Source organism: Rhea americana, unplaced genomic scaffold, assembly GCF_003343005.1.
Source record: "Rhea americana isolate MKP2758 unplaced genomic scaffold, rheAme1 scaffold_109, whole genome shotgun sequence".
Lineage (NCBI taxonomy): Eukaryota > Metazoa > Chordata > Aves > Rheiformes > Rheidae > Rhea > Rhea americana.
This window is the reverse complement of record NW_028185139.1, coordinates 1,819,048-1,840,174: the sequence shown is the minus strand read 5'-3', so window position 1 is coordinate 1,840,174 and position 21,127 is coordinate 1,819,048. Positions and strand designations below refer to the sequence as shown.

The window sequence follows — 21,127 nt, the reverse complement described above, 5'->3', positions numbered from 1 at the left end:
GTAACTCTGTATTTAAGCTAACTGATTTTAGCTGTTTTGACCCAAGTGCTGCTAAACTGATATCTAAAAATACATGAGATTTCTGCCCACCACCTCCTCTCTGGAGAGCTGCCTGAGAGAGCTCCCTCCAGAGCTCGCTAAGGACAGCATCAGCTGCATATGTAAGTGCATTATGTCTGTACATATTCTCAGAAACCGAGGTTGAGTACAGTGACACCTTTTTCTAGCCCCACTCTTCCCAAAGCAGAGAACCCTTTGACTGCAACCTAGATCCTTTACCACTTCACCAAAAAACAAGTGTTTTCCTCTCACATACATACCAATACTCATGACACAGCAACAAACCTACACCCATCCATAACATTCATCACCACTGTGCTGTATACATCACGAGACAACTTTAAAACAGCAGCACATTCCTCAAACTATGAGCCCAAGCAATCCAATGAACAGGAGAGTTGTGCACTTCTTTACTGCTATAGGAGTAACACAGCAGGTCTGATTCTATTGAGGAAAAGGCTTTAGTATGCACCTAGTCGCTAACAGTTCTGTACAAAAGAACTTAAAGAACAAGGCTTTGCAATCTGTTCTATTGCTTCTGAAGCAATAGCAAGGAACCAAGCAATTCCTGCAACTCAACATTACAGAACTTTTTCACCTCGAGAAATTGTCACTTGAAATAAGCTCTYTTCTCATTAATGCTCATTAACACATGACCACTAAAGTTTGCATAGCACTTTAACAGTACATGCAGGTAGTGATTTCAAGGGACAGTGGTTCCAGAAAGAGTCATGAAAACATTATTTGTAACTTGAAAATCCATCTTCACATAATCATTTTGCCTAAGTTTTATATAGTTCAAGGTTACAAAAATCTCAGCTTAGGAAAAAAAAATCTAATTGCTGTTTAGGGTAGAACAACATTGATAAAATGTTTAGGCATGTCCAGCTAGTCTTGAACCAACCACTCGGGGGAAAAATAATTTCAGACATGCTTCATGATCCAGACTGTTCCTCAACATAAAGAAAACACATGGTGTGGGGAGTGTTCKAGCCACTGCCTTTAAAAAGTAAAATTGCCAATTAGATATCTCTCCTCCCCACAGATCTTGGGAGAAATGATCATAGCCAATGCACAAATATTGTTTCTGCAGTTTCTTGCAGCTTCCACAGCTTCCTACTTATCATTCTTCCTCCATGGAGCAGAGGGACAGAGAGTGGGGAAAGGGAAGCTGAAGGTAGAATGTCATGTTTAAGGACACTTCTGCTCATTTAAAACTCCTTCCCCTCTCCCTACACACCATCACTTACTCCCACTGGTCTCATGGGGAAAATGAAGTTCCCAGTTCTAGATTTCCAGTAAAATAACCAGTGCAAAGTGACAGCTAGAAATGCTCTGTGACTATTCATCTCTTTGTTAAAAAAAATAATAAATAAAAAGATACCATTGGATTTTTAAACCATCGTTATTTTGCTGCAGCTCTAAACTGTGGCACCTCGTCTGCTGACAACACTGTCTCTGCTCAAATTTCAATGACTTGAAAATATGCCAGTTGCAAGATTCAGTACTGTCACAAAATAAAGCACTTAAAATTCAAGTACGTGGATCCCCTCAAATACTAGTCTAACTCTATTACTCTCATACATTACAGTCATTAAGATACAGCTGTTTCTGTGGTATCCCCTTRCAATTGTACAATCATTCTGAAATCACAACAAACAGCAAGGATGACAAATTAGGATCCTTGCATATTCCTCATTTGTAACTAGAGCCATTCAAGTTTCTGTGCTTTTCATTCCTTTAGCTTTACTGAGCTCTTTGGGGATAACTAAACTTACTCACCAGATCAAATTTTTCTGTTAAGAGAACTTAAGYCCTTCTCTCCCTTTCCTGGAAACATGCTGCTTCTAGACAAGCACTCGGAACATTTACGTTCATAAAGACCTGCACTTCCAATACTTCAGGACGCAAAAATATTCCTTGCTACTCACTCTGAAGAGGGTATGAAAGCTATTCTAGCTTCAATCAAGTTTGAACAAAGGCATAACACAGCCTCCCGTAGAGCCTGTTAACATTACCTGAAAACTCCTCAGTGAGCAATCTTGAATTCAGCCAACATGCCATCTCAAGCAATTCCTTAAACGCAGCGAGACAGGACTCGGTGGAACTTGCCATTTACCACCACAGATCAGAACACCGGTTACTGAAAACACGCAACTGTGAAGTTAAACCAGCACAAAGCACAGCAGTCCTCTGATTCAGCAGGGACYGATCCAAGGGTAACAGATATGCATTTTTTTAGTGTTGACAGCATGCTTACACTGCCCCGAAAGATAAGGGGAGTCTTACTCAAGTTTCCAGTATGAAACAGCTGCTCAGAAACTGGGGGGAAGGAGAGGTGAAGTGTGTGTGTTGGGGGAGGCGGGGAGACATCAGAGCACAAGGGGAGTAACATGCTTATAAGCAAGAGATTAGCTCACTTTTCTTGATCTGTGGTGAGACATGAATTTTTAAAACAAGAAAGAAGAGGCAGCAACATAACAAACAGGGATGAGACAACAGGGAAAGCAAAGGGTAAAGCTAAAATGAATTGCAGTTTTGTGTAAATCTTCATCAAATTAATTTGAATACTAAAAATACCAGAATGAAAGGTGGAATAACAGAGGGACAATATATACTGGGTATATGGACCAGAAGATGTGGTTTCCCTGAGCAAGTTTCTTACCTCAGCATAAAAGAGAGTAGTAAAGTATATGATGTTTGTTTCATGGAAAAAAAAATATATATAATAAAAGAAACACAGAAGTTTGTACACAGGATGAGGAGGACCATTCATAAGAAAACTGCAGAACACAGAGCCAAAAAAGAATGTTCCCATCCACTGGCAGTTACCATATTCAATGACAATACACAGGCTTGAAAATACAGCATGTGTTGAATAATCTGCACAGGAAATTCCGCTCAGGACTTTCGACGTGCAGTTTTGTCCCAGTTGCAAATACCACAGCCTTAGGTAATAGCTTTTTTTAAAAAAAAATAAAATCAAATAAAATAAAATCAGTGCAAGAGAGAGCAATGCTTGAGACTGATTGTTATGTCCAAGCTGGGACTGTGCTCTTCTCGCACTTGCAGACTGCAGCTCTGCAGCTCTAGCGCCAGGAGAGAAAACAACYTCTCGCTGCAAACCAGCTACAGAAGGATCCTCTGAGGAACTGAAGCACAGACAAGGGATTCCTTCTCTCCTCTCCCTAACCCAGTGGATTTGCGGTAAGACAGTGTTTGCAAACATGCTATTTCCAAAGCTTAGGTCTGAGATCACTTAAAGTTGACAACAGTTACAACCAAGATCACAGTAGAAAGCTTCAAGCATAGTTAACAGAGACTTCAAAGGCATCAGACTGCTCTTTGTACTCTCATTCTCCTCACCTCTACTCAGATCTTTGCTGCTTTGGTTCCCATTTCTTCCTCAGAGGAGATGGGCTCTCAGCTGCTACAAGGTATACACATTCTCCACAGGCAGCTAAAGGGGTAGAGGGAAAATCATATGGTAGTTCTCAAAAAGCAGCAGGGACTCTAGCATTCAATCAATTCCTTTACTATTCCAAAGTAGTCATTTGCACTTTCGTAAAAAAAAAAAAAAAAAAAAAAAAAAAGCGTCTGAAATCGAAGGCCACTTTTCCTATAAAAGACTTTGTACTTGAAGACTCAAAGGGCTCATATCCTGAGGCTAATCCCTTCTCCCTGTGTAAATTAACAGTTCTAAAATACTTACTCCTAAACTACTCTCTTGAAATCTTCGTCTTTTGAAAGAAAGGTTCAGGAAAAACAACTTCTCACAAGAGAGAAAAACCCTAAGTTACAATTAATCTTTTAACTCTAATATTGATCAAATCTCAAGTTTTATACAGTGAGAGGATCTGCCCTGATGTTTTACCACACTAGTTTGTTACCACACGGCTTTGTAAAACTGGTGCAGCATCACAGTCTAAAGCTACTCAAAACTGAGTGGAAGATCTCCAGCAAAATGCTGAGTATTACAGATTGAGCAGCATTGCTAGTGAGTCAGAACTAAGCTAGCAGTGAGATCAAGAGTCACTTGGATAATTGTTAATTTTTAGATTAATTATGAAGTTATGACAGGCAGTTCACTTCATGTTTAAGACTCAAAGCACATTTCACAAAACTCAACAATAACCTAGACCAAATTCCCAGATAACAAACACTCAGCTTTTAAAGTACAACTACTCTCATCCATATACTACGCCCTGTCCAAGACACCCCTTGTGCTGGTTCATCCACCAGAGTTATATGGAGCTGCCATTTGCAAAGTTAAAACAGAAACACGTATTTGATTTTTTTTTTTGAAGTAAAAAGGAAAACAAAACAAAACTATACAGCTAGTGTGTAACAACACATTAACATCTGCTTTCCAGAAACAGTAACAGCACGTATTTCAACTGTAACGGGCAGGACTGCAAGAAGGTTGTAGCAAACCTCTTCCATCAGGTAGTGAAGTTTTGGGCAGTCCTGTTTCTTCGCTCTCTCAAAGCACCGTGACACCAGCTTTCTTCTGTAGCCATGCAATTGAGATGACCTTTCCTTCCCTCCTACTAGGAAGGAAGTGAAAGCATTTCCCAAACCAGACACAACCCACAAGCATAACATTTAAAACGTAGTTTTGGATATGTTTAAGGGCATCATCCACTTGAACAAACTGCAGTAGAACTTCACTACCTATAATTCTACTAAATTACTCTGCAAGAATACAATATAGGCCTCATTTTCCATTTACTTCATGAAAATTAATTATAAGCAGCAAGTTATGTAACCTTTACAGGTTGAGAAGTATATTTTTTCACTGCATCATACAGCATTCCTAGGTTTAGACACTCCTACTTATTATGAATACTGCAGCTAACCCTGAATGGATTTAAACTACATTCCCACAGCTATTTAAATCAGTTTCTCTGTATCTAAATACAATAGGAATCAACCCTACTATACTACTGCCACAGAAATTCTGCTCCGTAATTAAATATTTAAAGATTTATTTGAAAACAATTTTGTTTGCATTTCACAAAAATTAGACTAACATTAAAAGAAATCCTTTAACCTTACGGGTCGACATAAATTAATTTCATTACAAAATAAATACAAACCAAATTGTTTACAGAAACACACAAAAAGTCCAGCACCGAGCTGATAGGGCTTGCCTAGAAGTTTTAGAGCAGCACTGATACAGAACCCAGTTTCACAGAGAAGAAAAAGTACAGCGAGAATCTTAGGATGTCTAATCAATTTTGTATAGAAGAATCTGAAAGACCAGATATTCTCAGGTAGACAGGACTGTGCTTATTCACAAATTTCTTCAGTGTCCGAAATCTTTTCTTCTTATTTTTACAGCCTTGGTGTGATACATATTTAAAGTACTTGCAATCTAATAGGGAAAAAAAAAGAAAAAAGCGATGTAAGTTATACAAGCCAATACAAAATGTTCCATCTTTTTCAAAAATGGCATTATATTTACAAACAAGCATCTTAGCAAAGTTTTTCAGTAACAAAGCATTATAACCCAAGACAGGCACATTAGAGGCACAACTGCAGCTTTAAATAATTAGTCCTCATTTGATCCATAAAACATATACCTATTCTGCAAGACACAGCACATGTTTCTTTCATTTTACTCTTCAGATATATTAGAAAGTAAGATTTAAAAGTGTAAAGAAGCATTTATTTCAGACATTAAAGTATTATCTTGGATAAGTAAAATACAGGTTCATACAAGCCTTTATTTTACATCAATAAGCATAGATAGCTTCGTTAAAGAAAGTCACCACTGGAACCATCTTATTAGTTATCTAGAGATAAAAGCCAGGACACATCTGGTAACATTTTATTGAAAACAAAACAAAAAAAACAACAAAAAAAAGCTCTCAATATAAGAAATTGTTTTATGAAGTCCAGAAGGTATTCATTACAGTAAAGCTGACAAAGAACAAAGTGATCCTCCAGAAGTCCAAACTTGTCTACAAGCCATCCTCTCTACACCATTTTCTCATTCTTAGCTCAATGGCTGCTGCTTGATTTGATCTTCCACTTGGTTTTGTCAGTGTTTTAAAGAATGCTACAAAGGAGGTTATGATCTTCACGACCTTCCTATTTAAACTGCTGACAGTTTACACTCAAGGCCTCCCGCCTCCTCTTTCTTATACTATTATATGCTCATGATCTGTAAGCACTGTCTGCTCTCCAATATTTGCTGGGGAACTGCCTAGGCTGGCATCCAGCAAGTAAAGTCTCCATAGTCCTCACAACATTCACTCAGGAGCATGTTGTGTATTTCTGAAACTGTGGTTTCAAGGTTATAAACAAGAACAAGATAACTAGTACTATGACTGCTCAACAAGGCCAAATAAAATAGAACTTTAAACCAGGATGAAACAAGTTATGTGAAACATGTCTCACTGACAAATATCAAACCATTTTGGACATTTTTCTCATGTTCAGCTTCAGAGAGGACAATCTTCCCTAGACGTATGAAATTATCYTTCTTCCAGGGTGTAGATCAGATGCATGCCATTTCATTAGGACTAGAACTAGACAGTATTTCTGGAGTGAAAAKAAAATATTTAATATTACCCTTTCCCAGTAAGATTCCAGCCACCAGAGCTTTTTCATATGCAAGGCTTTCATCTTCCTGCCAATTCCTTTTTGCCAAGTAGCGGCTAAAATGGAAGGCTGGCCACCAGTCCTTTCTGGAGTTCCACTCCTGCTTGATCCAGTCAAGATGCTTCTCAGAGCTTGAAAAAGGTGAAACAAGTTACAAAAGAGTTTAAATTGGGCTGAGATGATGATTGGGCGGAGGGGGCAGGAATTTTTATAAATCTGCTCACTACAGGTTTCAAAAACTGCTAGCACAGATGCATTGACTTTGCATTGCAGACTGAAACACTGAACTAGGTAGAACTACCCACTTTTTTCTTTTTTTTTTTTTTTTTAATCCCTGGCAATGCTATTGAGGCAGAAGGTGAATTCTAGCAGTTTCTAGACTCTACAGTGACACAGATTATGGTGAAACAAAGTAAGCTTTTGACTTGTGTGCCAGTTTGTCAATAGTAATAAGAATTTCTTTAAATTTGTCAACAAGTTAGTATTACGATTTAAGAATTTTTAAGAACTCAAGGACTAGCTTAWCCCAGAGACTTACCCCAATAACTGTTACACAATAAAGACTTTAAACTAAGCATTTTAGAAATGAAAGCCAACTACAATATGCAAGTGATATTCCATAAATGAGCAAGACACTCAGTATATTTCAAGATACTCTGAAGCTGTGTCTTCAAACACAAAACTGCAAGTAAAGAGTATCACACCATTTTTAMCAGCTGTATACATCAACACTCCTAGCTCTAATACACTGCAGCCAAGCACAAAACTCACAAGCAGGCCAGCTCACTCTTCTATTCATCAGCATGGAAGACAAACTTAAAGTTTGTCATTTTGTTAAAGAGTCCAAAGCTGGAGACCAGACACACTCAGGTTTGGTTTTGGTATGTTTTATCAGAGATACCATACTTACATTATAATTTGTTTAACTTGTCTTGCCAAACAACTCCATGCTTTTACGTTTTCCTTCCACCCAGCATAATCCAAAGCTGCAAAAATAACCTCTAGCCCCAGTCGACGTTTTTTTCTTTTCTCTGAAATTAAATTAGGCTGAACTCATTAGTAAGCAAAGTGAAATCTAGTCCTCTATTCATCCTCCCTTCCTATACATTGCTATTTTCCTTATTACCAATGGTTCCTCCCTTCTACCTACTACCTCATTCAAGAGGCGAAGTAAAGGAAGACTTCCCAGGTCTAGAGCGCAATTCATATCAGGAGACACTCCGTCCCTACTCCCATTCTGCTCAAATATTGCTCATATAAAAGGTGCACACAAAACTGCCTGCCCGCCCCACATTGCCCTTGCTTGCAGCATGGCTGCTGCTTCCAAAGCTCACTAATCAATGCTCTCAGCTGGAGCTGCTGTTCAATTTATTCTGCCCATGGGAACTGAGCACTGTGCCTCTGCGACATTTCAAGTCCTGAGATGCTATCAAGAGAAACAAAACAAAAAACCAAACAAAACAAAAAAAGCACATCTGGGACTGATATGAATAAAATGGGCAYTTCACATCAGCAACTACATATCAGAGATAAGTTAACTTATCACCATGGAAAAATAGTCTCCAGTTTGGAAGACATTTCTATCAGCCTGAAGGTAAAATTCCTTTGAAGAGAATAAAGATTCTTTTGGTTTTCTCTGATCAATAACACTGATCTAAGGCATAAGTCCATCTCCAGTTTTTCAGAAGAAAAGAATTAGAGGAATTAGAGACCCCAAAARCAGAACAGTAAGTCTGGTAATTCAGACTACGGTACCTCAAAATACGTGTGTGTGCCTATATACATATATATATGTATGTATATATTTGATAACCTAGATGTGTTACAACATTTTGCTTTGATCAGTCTTTCAACTTAGAAAAGCATTTGTTTACAGAAGGTTGTAAATGCCTACTGCAGCAGCTGACTAAGTTCCTATGATCTGAAAGTTGCGGATTTTTTTTTACATCAGAACTACTTTAAAGAGCAGACAGAAGGCTATAAAAATAATTTCAGAATATCATTAGATATCAGATTAACATTATGGAAAAGAGCAAAGATATTTAAAGACTTACTTGATTTCTGAAGCATGGTATTAAAATCTATCATTAGTTCATGAGAGGGAACAATATCATGCAAAATCTGAAAAAGAACAAAAACCAGAGACATTACTTCTGATATAAAAGCTTTCAAAGATTTATCTTGGTTAGGCAGAAGCACAAGCTTCAGGTTTTTTGGTATTTTTTAAAGAAAAATTAAGTAATCAGGTATCTTACACCTTGATATAACAAATTTTGAAGCTCTGTGACACTATCCCGTGACATGATAGATGAAATACCTTGATGGGAGTCAAGAAATCTTGCACATAATAAATATAACATTCTCTAGAAGCAGCCCAAATCTACATCCAGTATCTCCTCTCTAGAGGGCGGTATCGTCTTCCTAGGCCAATTCTAGCTCCCCTCTTTACTGCTCTGTGCATTGGATAATGGTTTCAGGATCTGTCAGATCAATTATTTGATTTGTCATTATCTTGTAAAAGACTGGCTTATAAAACCACTGCTGAACCACTAGRAAACTAGAATTTTATTCCCACAGGCTAAGTCTCAACTTTACGAAGCTGCGTTAAAGCTTCTGCCCTAGTGAAAGTGTTTTAGTACCATCAAGTGGCAAAAGAGATAATAAAACATTTTTGGCAAAAAAATTCCAAGATCAGTGAGCAAGGGCAAGCAAAGTGGGGATTCAAAAGCAACTATACAAAAGTTTAAGATAGCAAGGTCTTCTTTGTCAACAGTAACAAGGTTGTACTGTAGCTTAAAGGTATGGCTCACTGAAAACAAGCAGAGAAACTAATTGCTAGACAATTGCAAAGAAAACAAGTACCCAGTCACTTCTTAAATACAATAAAGTTCAAACTGTAACAGAAATCAACACGTCACATTCAAAACTGCTGGTACAGACTTCTGGACCATACAAACATCCTCTCTGAGCTTAGAGTTATTGACTTAAGGAAGCTGTGGTGTGTCAAGTTACACAAGCAGAACAGAGATTTGAATTCAAGCTACCAGAAGGAAGGAAGATAGTAAAAGATGCTGCTTGTTCCACTCATCAGCATTCCTCCACCTGACTTTCCTCCAGTTGTCTACTTGCCACAGAGACTGTAACAGGGCAAATAAAGTAACAGGAGCACAGCTGAACAAACAGATCATCACACAACATGAACAACTATATACTATATACTTGTATATATATACATAATATATACCTTAAGCACAGATATCAATGACTTCTTTGGTTCACCATGTCTCTTTAGGAACTGATAGAAGTAAACATGAGCATTGGGATTAGCAGGAAACTTTGAGTTGTAGGCATATTCACTTAATACTTSGCGGGCTTCATCATGCTCCCCATAGAACTCCAACAACTAAGAAAAGATAAGTCTGTCATTTGTTTGCCACATATTGGCAATAAAACTCCTACAACTAATTTTGAGTTGCCATAGAATCGTCCAGTAGCAGAGTCTGTATCTAACAATATAGATTAGAACAGAATAGGATTAGTGTATTTTAATGTTACTGGTCTCTAGCACTACTGCTCTTATCACAGGCAGACAAAAATTCACATATAGAAGCAGCTATGGAGAAAATTCCTTTAGCACTTATCTGTTTAAGAATTACCATCACTTGTTCATGAGGAAAAAAGACACTGAAGCAGCCTACCATGTCTTTTAAGAGAAAATACAATGAGAGAACTTGGCAGTTGTCATCACCTAGTAAAATTCCTTAAGATGTGGTAAGTCAGAGCTTATCAATAATTACAAATATTAAGTAATTTCAAAGTGATTTTAATTTTATTTCCTGATGAGAATTTCTAARTGGATATTTAAAAGAAAATGAAGGATTGCATGCTTGGTGTCTTTAAGTAAGGTTTAGTATAGTCAGAAAAAAAACAATTCCTTTCTCATTGTCCTGCCAAAGAATTTGTGTTCAGAAATTCAGAAAAGCAGCTGTGTCCCAATTTCTCTACCAATACTACTCTAAAAACAAAATCCGTACGTTGGCCATCTTTTTATTGGCAAGGGATAGATAAAACCCTGTTTGTATTCTATACAGGCTCTGCTGTTGCTCTGAATCAAAGCCAATGAGATGCATGTACCAGACATGTTTCTTTTAGAAAAATATTTCACTGTCACTCATGTATATACAACAAACCTGCAAACATATCTTACTCTGACAAGGAGGGGGAAAAAAAAAAAAAAAAAAAAAATCAAACAACGAAACACAAAACTAAGATCTGTAAAACGTGCTCTTACATCTACACAGCATTTCACAAACAGATCCCAGACTCCAGGTATTTGAATGATATCCTTTAAGTTCACTGCTGCCTTCCGGAAGGAACTGTGCATTTCCTGTTCAACAGATAAGTCTTCAAATCCATCCTTATCTACCAAAATATGACAGAAAGCCACAATGTTAGCTTTGTTAATCAAGAGGTGGTACACCTGAGATGATCGCATTTTGCTAAGGACTTCATTCACAGAACTTCTAAGAAAGCAAGTTAAAAAAAAAAAAATCCTCAGAGCCAACCCTCAGTATTAGAACAACAAAAAATTTCCACTGTTCTGCATTCACATTTATATTCACCAAACTGACTCATCAGACATGAGAGACACTGTTCGAAGAAAAGACACTACCAATACAAAGTCTACAAATCAAACTCAGTATTGAGTTTTTGATAGAAACAAGTAGCGATCCAATGCAAATAATAACACACAGCCAGCAGGTATCTGCAGGGTTAGAGGCCGTGCACAAGTAGCAGCCCACATAATGCTATCWTTAAAAAGAAAACCCAAACACACASAGTTTTTATGTTAGCACTCAAAATTGTAGCAGCAGTCACAAACCCTCAGGCACAGGAGGGTTTCACAATCCTCTACAGCCACTGCTGTAGATGGATACACGCCTTGGGCAACTGTTTTAAGTGATACTGGATAGATACAAGACCTGAGAGGATGGAAGGGAATGTTACTTTGTTTCAGAACAGCATTTCAAGACACCTTAAAATGTGCCAAGAAATTCACTGGTCAGTGTGTCTTCCCAGCACCACCATCACTGGTGATACAGAATTATGTACCATTTGTACTCTGAACTTCTGAAGTCCCTTTGGTGCCTTATTATGCAGATAACGGTAGAAGAGCAGCCCACATTAAAAAAAAATATTAATTCAAACCATGGTGCTCACAAGAATAAGCAAGTTGAAGTTTACAGCTCAGTACAGAAAGCTGTACTAGGACTTACTATACTCTAGCAGGACATTCTTCTGCTTAGACCAGCTACAGTAGTCCAACAGTCCTCTGTAAGCCTGAATCAGTTTCAGTTCTTTATCCTGAGCATTTGTTTGCTCTCCAAATCTCCAGCTTTCTGCCAGGGACAAGTTTTGGTAGGCTTCATCTGTTCGTCCATTACAAAGGAGATGAAATGCATGCTCTAAACAGACCTACAATTCAAACAGTCCATACCACAGCATTTCACATCATAAATGGGGGGAATCTTAGCAAGGGAGCAAAGTTTTATACAGATGTACAAGGACAGAAAAGAGCCTAACTACTGAAATCCATATAAAGTATTCCAAATACATTGTTAGTAAAATCATTTAATTAGAATTGCATTTTACATGTATTCTCTCATCCAAAGAGTATCTTTATAGGAAATTTTGGAGAAAAATGCAGGAATGTAAGAATACAAACGCCCCTGGGAGAGGTGAGGGAAGGGGTGTACCAAGAACCTAAGCAATTCTTCATCTGTCCGAAGATGCTGGAAGAACATGAATGAAAACRATCTATGGGATACTAAGTGAGTTCCTGGGAAGTGAGAGGGCTAAAGYTTCTGCTAATTTGTGAGGTAGAATATCACCAACCCAGGTGGTCTATATCCAGTGGTACTTATCAAAAGCATTGCCTGTCATTAGTCAATGCTGTAGCTATTTTGAAGATCCAGAAATGACCTGAGGAAATCTTGTCAGGTTCATATTTGCCAAGTTTTTCATTTGGTTACCCAGCTGCAGCACACCTGAAAAAGGGATGTCTTACTACCCTATCACGTTGATCAGGCAAAAGTCTGAGTCTTAAGCTGCTGAAGACCTTTGCTAGAAGTTCTTCAYAAGAGATTACTAGAACTAGTACAGTAAGAAAAACAGAAGCATTGTCACAGATGAGAAACAGTCAGGAAGACCAAAATAACRTATGTTTGAATCGGCCATCATGGACAAAGAACAACAGCTGGGCGACACAAGGGTCTACTGTATAAGGCCTACTGTTTTACACAGATATTAATTACTTAAAAAGTGAATAAATAATGATGGCATAGTTTAGTCATAGAATCATAGAATCAGTAAGGTTGGAAGGGACCTCTGGAGAACATCTAGTCCAACCTCCCTGCTCAGCAGSGTCACCTAGAGCATGTTAGACAGGGTTGCATCCAGGCGGGCCTTGAAGATCTCCAGAGGAGACTCCACAACCTCTCTGGGCAACCTGTGCCAGGGCTCCGTCACTCTCACAGGGAAGAAATTCCCCCTCACGCTCAGGCAGAACTGCCTGTGCTTCAATTTCTGCCCATTGCCTCTTGTCCTGTCACAGGGGACAACTGAAAAGAGTTTGTCCCCGTCCCCTTGACACCCTCCCTTCAGGTACTTGTACACATTGATCAGATCCCCCCTCAGTCTTCTCTTCCCCAGGCTGAAGAGGCCCAGCTCTTGCAGCCGTTCCTCACAGGGCAGATGCTCCAGCCCTCTGGTCATCTTTGTAGCCCTACACTGAACTCTCTCCAGTAGCTCCATGTCTCTCTTGTAGTGGGGAGCCCAKAGCTGGACACAGTACTCGAGATGGGGCCTCCCCAGGGCTGAGTAGAGGGGCAGGATCACCTCCCTCCACCTGCTGGCAACACTCTTCCTAATGCRCCYCAGGAGACCACTGGCCTTCCTGGCCACAAGGGCACATTGCTGGCTCATGGTCAACTTGTCATCCACCAGCACTCCCAGGTCCTTCTCTGCAGAGCTGCTCTCCAGAAGGTCAGCCCCAGCTTGTACTGGTGCCTAGGGATTTTTTTCTTAGGTGCAGGACTCTGCACTCGCCCTTGTTGAACCTCATGGGGTTCCTCTCTGCTCAGCTCCCCAGCCTGTCCARGTCTCTCTGAATGGCAGCACAGCCCTCAGGTGTATCAGCCACTCCTCCCAGCTTGGTGTCATCAGCAAACTTGCTGAGGAGGCACTCCATCCCCTCACCCAGCTCAYTGATGAAAAGGTTGATCGGGATGGGACCCAGTACTGAGCCCTGGGGGACACCACTAGCCACAGGCCTCCAACTAGACTCCACACCACTGCTGACGACCCTCTGAGCTCTGCCTTTCAGCCAGTTCTCAATCCACCTCACYGTCCACTCGTCTAACCCACACTTCCTGAGCTTCTCTGGGAGGATGTTACGGGAGACAGTGTCAAAAGCCTTGCTGAAGTCAAGGTCCACAACGTTCACTGCTCTCCCCTCATCTACCCAGCCAGGTAAGTCTTCCTTTCTCCAGACTTTCTCCCTCACGTCCATGCTACAGGATTCATGAGGGCTGCCCTTAGCAGTGAAGACTGAAGCAAAGAAGGCATAGAGTAATTCTGCCTTCTCTGTATCCCTTGTCATCAGGGTCCCCGCCCCATTCAGTAGCGGGCCCACATTTTCCCTAGTCCTCCTCTTGCTGCTGACGTATTTGAAGAAGCCCTTCCTATGGTCCTTAACATCCCTTGCCAGACTCAATTTCAGCTGGGCCTTAGCCTTCCTTGCTGCATCTCTACATACTCTGGCTGCATTCCTGTAATCCTCCCAAGCAGCCTGTCCCCTCTTCCACATTCTGTGTGTTTTCTTCTTCTGTCTGAATTTGGCCAAGAGTTCCTTGCTCACCCATGCAGGTCTCCTGCCCCTTTTGCTGCACTTCTTACTCATAGGGATGCACTACTCTTGAAAGGTGCACAGTGGCCAAATGAAGCACTACAAAGAAAACTTTGCAAATGTTAGCATGAAATTAGATGTTGCTGATAAAGCTGGGGCACATGTGAAAATCAGTTTACAGTTTATAGAGATTTCAAAGTAAATTATTAAGAGATCTAGAGACTACTAAGGATTGACAATATGCAACGGTGATCAAATACATAGACCAATGAGATATCAGTAGATATAGACTAMCATAAAAAGCTTCATGCAATTGGTAACACAGAGGTAAAAATCTTTGACTCCAGTGTCAGTAATACACCCTAAAAGATGTAGAACTTCCTGAAACAGTAATACTCAAGTAAATGTTTAGATGAACGCTTGTGGCAAGTCATTAAGGTTGCATTAAGTACACTCTTACCTTCAAATATCTTTTCACTCCTAAAGTTTTCATCTGTTCTGCGAAAGAGTTGAACTCTTTCATGCTGCTATGCGAATGATTGCACAAAATTTCTGTTCCTATTCTCCAAATCATCTATCAGTGAGGCAGGAAAAAGATCAAAAAATAACCGTATTACAAAGAAAGGAAACAATCACCACACATGCAATCTTAGCAAGCTTGTAGCTGCCGTAACATATGAATAAAATATGCATTTGAATTTCAAATTAAAAGCAGAATACTGTGTGTTGTCTACTGATATAATTACTTACAWGATCATCTAGTTCATTTTTACAATCATTCAGTGGGTGCTTCACAACTGCTCATGAAAAATCCAGCACTTCAGCAAAGCATACAGAAACTGCATGTCTGAAGGTTCCTACTCCTATTATTAAAAAGTCTGCTTTTCTTTGGTATGTTCCCACTGAAGTGCAGGGTATACAAAATTCATTAACAACTCAGCTTGATCCCTTTCCTCCYGCTTCTATCTCAGTACCAGTTTGGAGTTTTGTAGGTACTAGAAAAGCTAGTAAAGACCTACATAAGCCACTAACTTTCAAATAGACTCTGACTGACGGCATGCCAGAGGCAAACACATTTACTGCTTTTCCATTTCAGAAGACTACATTAAGATGACTTTTGTTAGATATGCCACTGATGGAATTCACCTGTACAAAGCCCRGTTTTCATCTGTTGTGGCAATGGCTTATGTAAAAAAGCCTGCAAGTCAAGAGAACTTTTCAGGAGCACTGAACACTCCATTGGGAAGGACATTAGAGACTACAGTAATTTCTCAGCAYTCCTGGAAGTCAGATCTCAGCACAACTGAATGCCCAGTAAGATTGGTCAACCCCACAGCACAGTGGCACGCYTGTGCAGATGCCAATCCAACACACTTTTAATGAGTAATCAGGCAACATATTGCCTTGAACATCACCAATAACAAAGTCTGGTGTACTTTCTGCAGCCTGTTATCCAAGACTTTCCACTTGAACAGCTGCTTATACTGACAGTCTTCGCCTTTGTAGTGCCATGCTCAAATCCGTATGTTCTCTGTTATACAATGATCTTTTTTTCTATTTTTYTTTAATAAAGGAACTTACTTAGCTTATGAAAGTCTCCAGACTTTTCAGGTCTTATCTTTGACATTTTTTCCTATATCAAGCCCGTGGAATTTATTTGATTAATACAAACGTTAGCATTGAAGTACTATAGCTGCTTCTTGCAATTATTTTTTTTCAACTGCAAAAGAATTCCAATAAAGAATGTTGACTCACTTACCTCTGAAGGACTCATGTATTCTGTAGAGAAGTCTTTCTCCAATGACTCAATATAGAAGGTCAGAAACTCTGCAGCCCTCTTCCACTGCTTTTGTAGCATAGCATCCTGAATATAACTTAAGCACGCTTCCTTGCTCTTCCTGAAGTTTAATTTGTGTTCATGGGAAGTTGCTACAAACAAACAAAAAGTCTTCATTTAAATAACAACATGCCTACTATTTCAATGTGTCTTTTTATCAAAAAAAGAAAAAAAGATCCTAGCACTACTTCCCTAGAGGTATTAGAAAACCACRGTGCTCTGATAACTTAGTATTGTTTTCTGATATCTGGGGGGGGGGAGGAGGAAGGGAACCTTTCTCTTCCCTTATTAATCTCAAACTGACCTTGTGACCCACTGTGCTAAAGTGTCACATATATACATACAAATGGGCCATTCCAGTAACAAAGGCTAAACAATTCCCATTAAAAACAAAAAGCAAAACAGGAAGATGCATGCAGCAAACTATTTTCTYGTGATTAAAAAAATGGGAAGGAGGCCACATACCCCTTTTACATAAACGGGGCAAGACACTGGTTCACCTTTGTTATAGCACAAAATTGAACCCATTTCCWCATCTTTTCAAAGCCCATGGCTAAGTAATATTTGCATGCCACRATCTAACATGCCCCTGCAACAATTTTCAAGTCACAAAATCCTTTTGTAAAGAAGGTTCAGAGCTGGCCAAACCAGCTTCTATATGAATGCTGTAGGCAAAGCAGTAACTCAAATATAAGTTGGCAGCACTTTTATTACAGTGCATTGTATAAAACCACCTCTAACCAACCTACCCAAGACTAGATCCACTATTCTAAGAGAAGCTTCTTGAAGTACAGCAATAGTGTCTTCACACTTGGGCTAACATTTAAATTACTTGAACCTCACAGGTTCCAACTACTTAGAATAGAAAAACACAATGAACATTGAAAGATTAAATATATCAAGGACTGTGGCTACTGTRGGTAAGCCCTATCACATAAGCTGCTGAGAAGTCTCCTGATTTGATGTAAAGGCTCTGCTAAGTGTTTCTCTACAAAAGCATCTTGAAACAAGAACTTTGCTAGAGGTTTGCTGTACCTTTGTTACCAGTCATTTCATCTACCCTTACTTTACTAACAAGCCACGTGCAGCTCATTACACAGAGAAATGGAGGAACAGCACGGGGATGCTGACATTACAGCCGTCAGCGTCGAGGCACCCGCACCCGCGAGGCTGCCCGCGTGGAGGGCACTGAGAGGGTGAACACTGCCACGGGAGTCACCGGTCACTACCGCTCAACCGCGGCCCGGCAGCGCGGAGCGCCTCGGAGGCCGCCAGGCTCCAAGCACGGAGCTCGCTCCCTTCACGGGGGAGCGGCGCAGGCTGCCCGCCGAAGGGAGGCGGCGGGGAGCTCCTCCCGCAGGCCGCGGAGCGCCAGGCGCTGCAGGGGCCCGTGGGGGCGGCCGCCGCCGCGCCGCGCCGCTCCGCTCCGCCCTTACCCGGCCGGTAGAGGTGCGGCGGCAGGAAGGGCAGGTGCAGGGCCGGCAGCAGGGCGCTGCCCGCCTGCGCGGCGGGGCACGGCGCCGCCCGCTTCACGAAGCCGTCCATGGCCCGCCGGAAGGGGCCGTTGYCGCGGCCGCTAACGGCGCCGCGGCGCGAGCCGCCCTCGCGGGACCCGCCACGCGGCTGGTGGGTGGCACCGCCCGGCGCCAGCGGCCATCTTTGACCCTGGCGGCCGCTTCGTCTCGCCACGCGGCGACCTGACCAGAGGTGCAGCCAGCCTAATCCGAGCTGAGCCGCCAAGGATCCTCCGCCCCGGAGAGCTTAACCGGAGCTCGGCTGAGAGATGACAACCTCTTCCCGCCCCACAAAGGCTCTTCCACCGTGCGCGCCGCATTGCCCGGGTTAGCAGGCGCATGCGCCCTGTTGAACCTGGGCCGCTTCGCCGCCATGATGAAACGGGGAACTCTGCCTCTCGCGCCTGCGCGATGAAGCACTTGGGCAGCTACGTCGCCTCAGAGGGAGGTGTGTGTGGGGGGGAAATTGCCTCATGCGCCTGCGCAGTGGGGTGGGGGGGAGGGGCAGGGGTCGTGGTGTCGCGGTACTTTTCTGTGGGTCTGTAATCTAGAAAACCATTTTGCTACTGGAGAAAAGGACCCCGAGTCAGTTTTGGGCGCTGTAGAGCAACAGTGATGCTGGTGTCTCTGAAGGATACCCATGTTCTGGGTTGTATAAACTTGTGCTGGAACTTGCTTCGTTAAGCCACTTTCAGGAACTGACTTAACCTTTGCGTATTTTGGTATGTTTAAAGTCGTGTTTTCTGAATAAGAATGTACATTTCTTTTCTAAACAATTCTACCAGGTGAAGGTGAGTAAGTGAAAACACTGGCTCAGATGAAAGCTTCATCTGATCCAGTGTCCTGTCTTCAACTATGATCTGGAACAGGTGTCAAGGGAAAAGTATAAAGCAGGGCAGTTTTTTGTAGTGTCTAAACATTTAATCTCAGTATCATACCCTACTATGACATTTAATAATTCTACGTGGGAATAACAGAAGTCTCACATTACTGATTTTCTTTGCTCTTTCAGCCTTTCAGATATTGGCCTCTCACAGTCCCTGGTGTTATGACAAGAATGTGATCTTCCCATTGAGGTCCAGAATTTCAGTTCATAAATATTTGGTAATGCTTGTGGATAGTATTAACTCATAGATAGTGTTAATTTATCCAACTAATTTGACTAGAAACCTTCTTTATATTTTTGTCTACTCTTTATAATCAGCACCTCACGAGTGTCTCATTGATCACTTGTGTTCCTTAAGTGCAGTTTTGCATCCTACAACATTTCTGATGTTCTGTTACAGCAATACCCTAGTTCCAGTATTCAGCTTCCCCCACTTTATTTCTGAAAGTTCTTATATTTGCATAATGTAGATGCATATTTCTCCTTTTTTCTTTTTTCTTTTTTTTTGTGTGTGTGTCTTTGCTGATTCCTCTGTAAACTTTAACAATTGGTCTTACTCATGAGTATCAGTTTTACATTTGGTAGTGCAGGGGAGATGGGGAAGCTGTTTTGTTTGTGCCTGTGAACATGTACAGCTCTCTGGATTCCCATGTGCATAATGGGACYACTCTTATACTTGAAACTGAATGTACATTTGCAAGATTAGGGTTGAAGACTGAAGGAAATCTTGCCTAAAACATCTAAAATTAAATGAAATATTTCTCTGCTGTGTCACACATTATGGAAAGCTGYGTACATATTGTTATTATGAAATACTTGAAGTTGTAGGGAATTCTGAACAGTTGCAGTGGTAAAACCATGTCTCTATATATGTATATATATAGACAGCGTGCTATTCATTATTTGATAACGGCAATGACTCGTGCAATAAGTGATCTTGTTTCTCTTCACATTTCACTTTCTTACACTTGTTTTTTATGATCATAGGCACCACTAGTTTTATCTTGGTCTCTTAATAAAGATAAGATGGATAACTAGTACTAGTAGGGGATAATCCGACAGCTATTTCTTCACAAGCAAGTGGACCTAAAGATTAGAATGGGAATTAAGCCACAAGAAACTTTACTGTGAAGAAAAAAAGTACTTGTCATTCATTCTTAGTCTCATACCTTGTATGACTTGAATATACTAGTGTCCATATACAACAGCGTATTAAAATCTTCTAATTTTGCCATGTTTGTATTTCATACTTWTTCAGTAAAATCTGTTTTTATGCTTATGTTTGGAGTTAACTCYTACGGGGTGTATTTCAAGAGAACTGCAGTTAACAGCTCAGGCTGGTTGTAAGCTGTGATGAAATCCACATTTACATTTTATGAGTTAGACACTCTTAGAGCTTTTCTTCAGATAGTATCAGTAAGGGCAAGTAGGTATTGCCTCATTTTATAGGATGTGAAACAGAGAAGCCTCAACAAAACTCCCGGGAGGCTCTCAGCAATGCTGTGTTCTCCAGCCATGACACTGTGCCAGGCCTTGGGAAAACGTATGTGTGGGCACCTTCCTGGAGGAAGTAGTACTGGATAAATGAACTGTTGCATTCCTGAAGCATATGGGTGTTTCCTTAATCTTGGGATAGATGGGGCTATAAGGAGTGGCGAGAGGTTTAAGGTCAGTTTAACTATGAGATACCAAAGCCTTTCCTTGCAGGATTAAATTAGGAAGAGAATTTCTGCCCTAATGCCTTTTCATAATGTGATAAAAATATTAAAATGTTCTCAACTGGAGGGAAGGTGGGGAGTAAAAACACAATAGCTATTTTTCAGAGCTCGAGCGGTATTAACTGTGCTTGGCTGTCAGGCTGCGGGGCTCGTGGGGCTGTAGAAGTGAGAGTGTGCAAAGCAAAACCAATAACCTTGAGGATATGATAAGAGCAGGAGCAGCGTCGCTAAGGCAGTCGGCAGCGATGACGGCTAAGTGSCGGCGATAAGAGCCGGCTGCAAGCGGCCGCGGAGGGTCAGCTGCGGCAGGAGCTGCGGAATAACGCCCCAACCGCCGGTGCGAAGCGGGACTGCGGCTGCGGCGCTCTCGAGACGCGCGGCAAAGCAGGGCGCTTCCCCGTGACGGCCGGGCTGCGTGGGGAAGGCGCTCGCTCCCTCCGCCTGCCCCGCGGGGGCCGCGGCGAGCGCTGTGCCCTCTCCCGCCTCGGCTACTGCCCTCACGCGGCTCTTGGCGAGGAGCTGACCAGAGTCTGCGGCGGCTCCGCTGCGGGGCGCCCGGCAGCCGCGCCGGGGGGCGGGGGCGACATGGCGGCCGGG

At 41.4% G+C, this 21,127-nt stretch overlaps 2 protein-coding genes across 2 annotated transcripts in view; one reads left to right on the top strand and one right to left on the bottom strand.

Annotated features, from left to right (window-relative positions):
* Positions 1–4,329: 4,329 nt before the first annotated feature.
* Positions 4,330–18,105, bottom strand: TAF1A (TATA-box binding protein associated factor, RNA polymerase I subunit A). The gene is made up of 11 exons (XM_085311206.1): positions 17,849–18,105; positions 16,335–16,504; positions 15,036–15,149; positions 11,946–12,144; positions 10,961–11,091; positions 9,914–10,072; positions 8,724–8,790; positions 7,580–7,700; positions 7,208–7,215; positions 6,640–6,800; positions 4,330–5,437 (listed from the first exon to the last, which is right to left on the bottom strand). The coding sequence occupies exons 1-11, from the start codon at positions 17,955–17,957 to the stop codon at positions 5,369–5,371; spliced, it is 1,308 nt and encodes a 435-aa protein (XP_085167332.1). The 5' UTR covers positions 17,958–18,105; the 3' UTR covers positions 4,330–5,368.
* A 2,707-nt stretch (positions 18,106–20,812) lies between these two features.
* Positions 20,813–21,127, top strand: part of MIA3 (MIA SH3 domain ER export factor 3) — a 27,961-nt gene continuing 27,646 nt past the window's right edge. The window contains exon 1 of the mRNA XM_085311854.1: positions 20,813–20,867. The gene's annotated coding sequence lies outside the window, so the exon portion shown is untranslated. The remainder of the gene's footprint in view (positions 20,868–21,127) is intronic.